Below are 9,574 nucleotides of genomic sequence, written 5' to 3'. Positions count from 1 at the left end.
GAGAGAGAGAGAGAGAGAGAGAGAAAGAGAAAGAGAGACAGAGACAGACAGAGAGAGACAGAGACACAGAGAGAGACAGAGACAGAGAGACAGAGAGACAGAGACAGAGAGACAGACAGAGACAGAGAGACAGACAGAGACAGAGAGAGAAACATATCTCTATATCTCTATATCTTTATCATCTCTGTCTATATCCTTATAACCAAAAGAAAAATTAACTCTTTATTTTAGCAATTGTAGTCCAAGGACTGTTGGAACACTAATTTGGGCTAAGGTAATAAAAATATTTGGCAGTAGGAGTATTTAGCAATCTGATCACTTCCTGCTTATCAGGAAGAAAAGGCAGGAAGCTGAGAGAATGCACATCTTTCTGGGGAATGCCCAGTGATCTACTTTCTCCAAATAGATACCCTCTCCCACTTTTCACTGCTTTCCAATAATATATCATACTGTGAATATATCAAGAGGTGACTATAGTAATGACACCAGGTACTCCAGAATCCACTTATTTCACCAAATCCCATCACTAGTATCAGACATGAATTCATTTCTGTGTAATGAGCCTCAACTATAATCATAAAGTGATTGGTTGCCCCATAATAACTTGCCACACTCACCTCAGTTAGGACAACTTACCTGGCCATTGGCAGTGTGACACATGGGGTTTACAGATGAATACCGGTATTGATGACTGTCTTTCACCATCAGCCTGTGCAGAGCCTTTTGGAATTATGAACATTGTCCATTAATGAAGGATCTATGATCTCAGTTACAGTTTACCTTTCCAATCCTACAACAAAACTGTGTGCAGCCTTCATTAATAAGACCTTACAGTCTCGTTCTGGTGGGTACTAACAGCAGTGACAATTGTCTGAATTGTTTAAGAGCATCCCTGATGTCAACAATGCACTGGGATGTTCATTAAATAAGCTATAACTCCTAGAACTAGTTTTATCAACCCATTTGGGGTAACTCTACAGAGAAATTATTTTAACCTAGAGCTATGTGCATGAATCTTATGGAAGATTATTTTTCCTAGCTTTTAACTTGATTATCATGCATATCATTTGTAGGCTACATTGCATGTAAATACTAGTGGCATTTTTGTCATAGTAGGAATCATAAAAAAGGTTTATAGTATATTTACTGGAATATACTGAAGTTTAATTTGGTGCCATTAATACTTCAAAATCATATATAGGATAAACCTGTAGTTAGTTCTTGTCATTCATACAATTAGCAGAGATGCATGTAGTACCACTGTTTTTTAGTAGTTCCTTTACTATGCTGATATTGTATTGTAGTTTAACTGGAATTCTTTCTGATAATATGTATTTCATTTATAAATTTTATTTTAAAAAGAACATACATTTGAACAAACTAAAAGGATGGGCTGGATCATATTAGAACAGAATAAAGCTTGGATTCCATGGGTGGGTTTCAAGATCATTTACATCAACTATGCTTCAATTGGGAAAGTTACCTAAAAATATCTTTGATGTGATGAATGTTCCCAGTTGTTTCCTCCTTCCTGAAAGGAAGAAATTATGTGCCTAAGAGTGACTTACTCATGACATACCAAAGTTAATTACAAAGGCTTTGGCAACTAAAGATGTATTTAAAATAATCTGATTTTGATAAGTGAGGTCTTTAATTTTTGTGAATAACCAGCTTCGATGAAATCACTTGGCAATGTGTGTGTGTGTGTGTGTGTGTGTGTGTGTGTGTGTGTGTGTGTTTGTGTACTTGAAAATACCAGGACCTCTTAATTTGGAAGAAGGATTACTCTGTTGGTACTGCAAAACTCTGGACATGGTCCTAATACTGCTTTTCTAATTGAACTTACAGAATTTCTCTTAGATGTAATATGTACATCATTTTGAAATTTAATTGTTTTTATTTTGTTATTTAATCCATCTTCCATTTTTTCCTTGCTGACTAGACTTCACTAGAAATATTATTTGATTAAGTAGACTTTAGTGTCCTTTACCTATTGTAAAACGTTCTCTCCAAAAGAGAAAAGTATGTTGCTTTCTTTTAAGTCAATTTATTTTTATCTCTCTCATTTGTTCTTTTCTAGTAAAGTGTGTTTTGTTATCTTTCTGATCTGGTCTTAAATAACAGGATATTAAGTTTGAAGTTTAAACCAAGGCTCCAAGATGATAAATGTCAAAAAATAAACCAAGCTGTGAGGAACAACGTCAAAGAAGTTTCAGAACCCTGTTATAAACTTTTTAGTATGAGTTCAAATAAATGAAATATTAAGTTGCTGAAAATAGAAAAGGGTTTATGAAGAAAATTCTAGTAAAGAAATCCCTACACTGGAGAGGTAGAATTACTATTTCTTACCCCAAATCAATGGAAAAGAGTCTCCCTGGAAAGAGTGGGCTTAGAGCTCAAGGTATACTGGAAATGGAATATAATCCTGCCTGTGAGATTGAAAAATTACATGAGCCAATAGGGAGAAGACTGTATAGGCTTGAGATCTTCCAAGTGCATTATGGAAACAAATGCCTCCTGAGGGCTACGTGTGAACATATTTGAGTGGAACAAGATCTGAAAATGTACCAGCAAATGTCTGGAAGGTTATAAGACAGCCAGATGTTCTTATTCTGTCAACAGGCTGGGGTGAAGTCTCCAGCTATTGTCTTTAATGTGAAGTATCTGAACACGCCACCCATTCACTCACAAGATACACAGTCAGTCTACATACCTGTCCAGTTTATCGAGTACAAACTGTGTGGCACTGGTACTGGTCCAGGCATTCAGGTCTTCTTTTATGTTTATCTGAAACTTTATTCAGTTTTTAATCAGTTTTCTTTAACATCTTGGGCAGCATTGGAATAGTTTCCACACTAATGCTTTCCTTATCTTCAGGGTTTATATAAAGCTGGAGTTTATATAAAGCTCTAAGACTATAAATTCTATTAATTTGTTTTGGCAGATTATTTTATTTGAAACATTACCAGTCTCATACTCATTCTAATTTGTTTTAAATTCATAGCAGCAGCCAATCAGCACATGGTTAAAGACATTGGTCATTAGGATTTGTTTAAACTTGGTTTCAGTAAAAGAAACATCCAGGAAAATCACGCAATCCTGTGTGTGACTTAGTAAATGCTTCTCTCGTATATTTTGTCTCTGTGTTTCCAGACTAAGCTGCAACTTCAAAGGTTAAACAACCATGCGAAGATGTGTTGTGCTCTGCAAACCCCCGGCTGAAAGGAAAATACTCACTCCATCTTTGGAGAAACACACTACAAAATCCATTATCAAATGACTTTAATGATGCACTTCTTCAGCATGTTACAAACCGCTACCTCCTGGGAATGGTAGTGCATCCCCTCACCATCAAAGGCCAATTTTGTCTTACCTATTTGTTATTTGATGTTTTTAGGTGAACTTGATCTTCATAAGAATTCAGAAGACTTAGGAAATACTGAAGAAAAGCATGCTGACACACGTCCCTAGGTGTGAACAAACTTTAAGAGTTCAGTTGTTTTAAACACAAGAGGTAATTTAACCTTTGAGACAAGGAACCTAATTTTTTTTATTATTTATTTTTATTTTTCTACTTATTCACTTTACATCCAGCTCACTACCCTCCTCCCGCTTCCCCCCTCACAGTCCTTCCCCCATCTTCCCTCCCCTTCTCCTCTGAGTGGGTACTGGACCCTCTGTGAAAACCCATCCTCTCCCACCCCTACCCTGGCACTTAAAGTCTCTGGGAGGCTGGGTGCTTCCTCTCCCACTTGGGCCAGACATGACAGCTCAACTATTGTCCCACGTGCAGACAAAAGCTTTTGGGTTAGCCCCCGTCCCAGTTGTCTGGGACCCACAAGAAGACCAAGCTTCACATAAGAAAGAGATAAGGAACCTAATTTCTAAAGCGAATTGTTTATATAAGACACTCAGAGACAAAGGACTCCATTTAAATATTATTCTATTTTTTTAAAATGTACTTTTTTTCATCAACTACATTTTACTTACTGAGATTACAATTTTAATACTTTAAGCACAATCAACTATATTTTATATGGTTTATGAAAAATATTCCAGTGGGAGAATTTATGAAAATTCTTCCAGTGGGAGAAAACTTAGAATTACTTTTTCTATGGCATACCGGAACTATTTTGTTGTTGTTGTCGTTGTTGTTTTGTTTTGTTTTTTGTTTGTTTTTTGTTTTGTTTTGTTTTTAAGACAGGACTTCTCTGTATAGCCCTGACTGTCCTGGAACTCACTCTATCTATAGACCAGGCTGGCTTCGAACTCAGAAATCCGTCTGCCTCTGCCTCCCAAGTGCTGGGATTAAAGGCATGTGTCACCACCACCCAGCCATAAAGGAACTATTAATAACACAAATATCATATTTGCTAGAAATCTGTGGACAATAATGGTCTTGTTTTTTAAAAATAGCTTCTATGACTTGCTTTTCATCTGCCAGATTGATAACCCCAGAAATAATGCTGTAGGAATATGAAGACTAGCCAGGCGTGGTGGCACACGCCTTTAATCCCAGCACTTGGGAGACAGAGGCAGGCGGATTTCTGAGTTCAAGACCAGTCTGGTCTACAGAGTGAGTTCCAGGACAGCCAGGGCTATATAGAGAAACCCTGTCTTGAGAAACCAAAAGAGAGAGAGAGAGAGAGAGAGAGAGAGAGAGAGAGAGAGAGAGAGAGAGAGAGAGAGAGAGAGAAATATGAAGACTATATATATAACAGATATATAGAAACATGAAGTTTTAATGAGCTGATATATTAAGATTAGTGTCTATTCAAACAGAACAACTGCCTTCTAAGGAAACGGAATGAACAGACAAGTAGAGAGGATGGAGTATATAGTATAAATGTCTTAAATATTACAAAATACATATCAAACAAATCTCAAGTGTTATAAGGAATGTTATGTTGATTCAGTGGCAGGGGTATGGGAAAATGGTGAGGGAGACATGCCAGACCCAAATATTGTCATTGACTCTTCAGATGCTGGTTTAAAAGAGTTAAATGTGATTCGGCATTTAAAGTATTTGTGCAAAGACTCACTTGTGAACATCTTAGATAAGTATTCCATGGTAGTTATAATTCCTGTTTTATACATGAAGGTTGGAAATAAAGCAAATCACCAAGTGACTTTTTAGCATCTCCTGCCCATTTATGTATTTAATTGCTGGTAACCATTATAAGGACTGTCCATACTTTCCACACAGATTGTATATTTATTAGCTTGAGAGATCCTGATTATTTAAGGTGAATCTGAATCTGCATAATTAAGCATTATTCCTCCCTATAGGACAGCTGCAACCCAACGTTTATTATATATCACCACAAAAAGGATAGGAAACAGTTTGGGTCAGCATTTTCTAAATATTAATGAATATTGACCCAAAATATATATAGGGAATACAAGTCAGTGTGTTTACTAAAATGACTTGTCAGTATATGAATGAGATGTACTGGAACTAAAACCTGTGCAAAACACAGACATTCAGAACAGAGCTAGAAAGCAATTATAATATAGATAAACCAATTGCTATTCATTACAAATCTCTTTTTTTTTTTGGCAGTGTATAAGTCCTATATAAAAAAGCCATTTAGTAGCTGACCCTTATGTAGACTAAATAACAGTCTCTATTTTTTTCCTTATTTATTTTTAGTTACCCAAACTTGTAGTTTTCACGTGTGACATGTTTTGAAGCCTATAGTGTCCATGGAATGGTTAAATTGAACTTAACACTAAATGTATGTCCTCCTACACTTATCACTTCTTGGTGGCTAGGTTAAAAACTACTCTCAGAATGTTTCAAGAACAGAATACATTATTACTTACTATATCTTCTGAATATATGTCTTGAGTTAATTTTTATGATCTAATTGAAATGTTCTGTCTTCTAACCATCATCTACCCAACCCACTTTCCCATCCCTTCTCTGATCTCATTTTCATTTGATTTTTATTTCAGGAAAATGAAAGCAGCATGAAAAACATGCAAAGATCTTGATTTTCTAAAAAAAAAATTATATATGGCTCAGGCCATTTTAGTGGACTCCTCTGTAAGGAACAAGAGCATAAATTTCAATCTAATAACTGAGCAAAGAAGTTCCCATAAGTTATCATTAGGATTTTGGCCACTGTTTCTGCAATGGTTTTCTTTCCATGATTTGGTAATCTTCAATCAAGCCAGAGACATCTTTTAAGACTGAAAGCTGGACGTTTTCAAGTTTTCATCATTTTTAACTTGTGTAGAAAATGGAATGGTTTTCAATATACTTCTTGCATCTTGTTACTCAAGAGTGACACAACAACACAACTATCAACAAATGGGGACAACAAGAAGAAAATAAACAAACAAAAGAGTAAAAGATAAGCAAACCAAAATGATGAAAACCCTGTTTTTTTGCAATGCTGATCTGGTAAGACTGTCTTGTTTTAAATGCATGGGAACAGAATGAGAATCAGAGCTGTCTTCAGAAGTGCCGGCAACAGCTGACCATAAGAGCTGCTGCACAGTGATTGGATGAACACCTTCTTGGGCCTCCAGCTAGAAAACTACAGTGCCATGGTCCACTGAAACCACTGACTATCCTGCAACCATCCATTGAGTTTAAAGGCACCAGTGTATCACCCATGTGTGTATGGTCATATTGCAGGTCATATCTTGCTGTAGGGCCAATGTAACAAGGAACATCAGCCATTGCAGGAAAAGGGCACTTGAAGGGAAAACAGAATTTTCCTTCTGGGATATTGTTCCCCACTAGAATATAAAAATATATTACAGGCTGAGGCATAAGAGATGTGTGTCGTGTGTGTGTGTGTGTGTGTGTGTGTGTGTGTGTGTGTGTGTGTGTTGTAGGTGTGTGCACTCATGCTCAGAGGTGTCTATGGAAACCCATACTTTTCTATATAGGTAATATTATTTGATGTGACTTTTTAATTTTACTGAACAGACATGAACTGCAACCCTCAGAGGCTCTGCTTCTTGGTCATGTTTTGCCTGAGCATGTGTGAAGCCTTTCCTTGACCTGTCGGCCTTTTCTGGTTTTTAGCTAACAGGAATGGTCAAGCCCAATTAGATGTTGTAGCTTTTTCACTGTACATAGCTTTCAGGGATTGTGAATTTCGTGAGAGTTGACAATTGGATGGAATGAACAGCAAGTTATTGTCAATTAAATGATGTACAGAAAGGTTCACCCATCCTAACAAGTTGCTTCTCTCACCTGTGTTTCACCCAGGTTCTACAAGGCTAAGCAATATTTCAGAGAGGGGCATGACCAGAAGCTTCTAAGCCTAAGTAGTGAGGCCTTTATAACTCACAACTTAGATCTACTTTAATGTGTAAGCCATATTCTCTATGCATATTTAGTATGCATTATTGTAATTTAAGATGTATTGTGTGTAGACTGCATAAAATGCTTTTAAATGTCTTGTGAATTAGACTCCTAGTGTTACTATCGTCTAAATCTTGTTAAATAATTGAATTGTATCATAGCCATTATAATGTGATGGATATTTTAAATATCAGCAGTAAAGATTGATCTATAATAAAGTATTGAGAAGATTAATAGAAATGTATATCTTAGTAGCCTTTGTCCTTTAAAAATGGACATTTTATTTCTATTTATGGAGAAATTGTAACTACTGCTTTTAATGTCTTCTTTTTAAAAATGAGATATTTACTATCTAGAAAGTATTCTGTTTTCAAAGTAGAATCAGAGAGTCTAAGAAGTCTAATTACTATTGTTCCTAATTGAGCCAGTTGTCTTTCAGTAAAGCTAGAACCTTTGGAGGGAAGAATAAATTGAAGCTCTATTCCTCTTGTGGCATAGAAAATACATCCATTTTGTTCCTTTGATCTCTATGCTTGGTTAATGTAAATTAAGGAATACACACATTGAGAACTGTATATTTGTAGCCTAATTGTCCAGGCTATGTGACTTACAGAGCATTGTGACCAACTTGTGGGGTAGTAGGGGAGGCACACTGCTTCAGAGCCATCACACTGCCTGGACCATTCACGCTACTCTTCACCTCTCTCCCTTTTCTTCCTATCTCCATGATGCCCAATGTGTCTCATGTTTTGCCTTTGGCCTTCCACACTCCTTCCTTTCTCTTTCTCTCTCCATAGGACAGCTCCTACTGGAAGCTAATAAGTAGGGGTCACACTGAAGATCACATGTGCCTCCAAATGTGCAGATATTGGTGTGAGAGACCACACCATGAGGTGGACTATCTCTCTCCATAGGCTGTTTCATCTGCTTTGCATTTTTACTCACAGCTATACACCATATACTTGCAAGTTCATTTGCCTCTTCATTTAACCAGAACTTTACTTTTAAACATGACAACCTATGATTCTTGTGTTTTTAATATGCTGTAACTCTCTGTATTTCCTACTATATATGATTGCTAAATAAATCATATTTGACGGAAATTATCCTGACCCATTTAGCCTTTAGTTTGATTTCTTTTAGTAGATTGTTTACAGCTTGGGGAAATCTGGGGAAACTGGGAGTAAACAAAACGAAAAACTGATTTGAGCTTGAGAACAACTGATTTTTTTTCCTATAAAGGAAATAATCCTTGATCATTATATCATGAGATACAAGTGCCTGGCTAAAAGAGTGGCACACATATAAACATGGAATTGAGTGTCTTTTCTCTAGGAAGGTAAAGTTTTAAATATTAGCCATTCTCACTGTATATATAATACTTGGATGTATGTATATATAATAGTGTATATATAATACTTGGATGCCACATACAAAGGTGACTAGTTCTGTCCCAGGTGATCTAAAGAAGAGAAAAATAAACAAAAAAAATGGACATGACTTGACAAAAATAATACAAAGTGACTAAACTGAGTTGATGAGAAAATAAAAGTATTGCCTGTTTTCCATGTATAGCTTCCACATAATTTATTAACAGTCATTATTTTTATTTTAACAATAATCCAGCAGTAGTATTGAAACACTCAAGAAAGCCAAGTCTCAAGAATGATTCTTGTCCAAAGCCATTCAGTCTAGTAGCAGATACCACCAATTTAGTTCTACATGTCTGTGATGCCCAAAGATCTATTCTTCCCACTATATCTATGTGGAGCATGCTGGAAACACAGAGTCATAGAAAGCTATGGGAAGAAGAACAATATGGAGAAAAGAGACTGTCAATATGGCTGTTTCTTCACCATTTAGGGTAGAAATTAGGCAACATTTTAGAGTTGAAAGGACAGTGATGATACTATGCATTACAGTAGTATTTTTGTGGAAGAATTATAAATATTTAATGAGCAAATTTGATATATGCTTATCTATACTCTATTTGAGACATTTTAATAAATTTTTCTGAAACTTGACAGACCTCTTTATATCTCAAATGAGCATGTTTTTTAATCTCAGATAATTATTGAAGATCAAATGTATTTTATTTTTTGTATTCCTGCATTACGTTATTTTCTCTCTCCTTTTTAATTTAATAGAGAACATTTGTTTTGTTGTTGTTCACCCAAAGCTTAGGTGAATAAAATATAGTTTTACTCAATGAATTGACCTTGTAACCCATTGCATTGCTAGAAAAATCAG

The 9,574-nt window shown here is 35.9% G+C and overlaps 1 protein-coding gene across 10 annotated transcripts in view; it reads left to right on the top strand.

Annotated features, from left to right (window-relative positions):
* The window catches only part of Pde1a (phosphodiesterase 1A), a 277,843-nt gene extending 269,407 nt beyond the window's left edge, over positions 1–8,436 (top strand). For 6 of the 10 annotated variants that reach the window (XM_031370782.1, XM_031370779.1, XM_031370783.1 and 3 more), the window contains 2 exons: positions 3,398–3,514; positions 5,959–8,436. In XM_031370782.1, the coding sequence (XP_031226642.1) occupies positions 3,398–3,471 (74 nt within the window). In that variant the 3' untranslated portion in view covers positions 3,472–3,514; positions 5,959–8,436. The remainder of the gene's footprint in view (positions 1–3,397; positions 3,515–5,958) is intronic. The other 4 variants (XR_004118666.1, XM_031370780.1, XR_004118665.1 and 1 more) reach the window with 3 other exon arrangements.
* Positions 8,437–9,574: the final 1,138 nt, after the last annotated feature.

This window comes from Mastomys coucha, unplaced genomic scaffold (genome assembly GCF_008632895.1).
Source record: "Mastomys coucha isolate ucsf_1 unplaced genomic scaffold, UCSF_Mcou_1 pScaffold15, whole genome shotgun sequence".
Lineage (NCBI taxonomy): Eukaryota > Metazoa > Chordata > Mammalia > Rodentia > Muridae > Mastomys > Mastomys coucha.
Note: the sequence above shows the minus strand (reverse complement) of the source record. Positions and strands in the feature narration are given on the sequence as shown.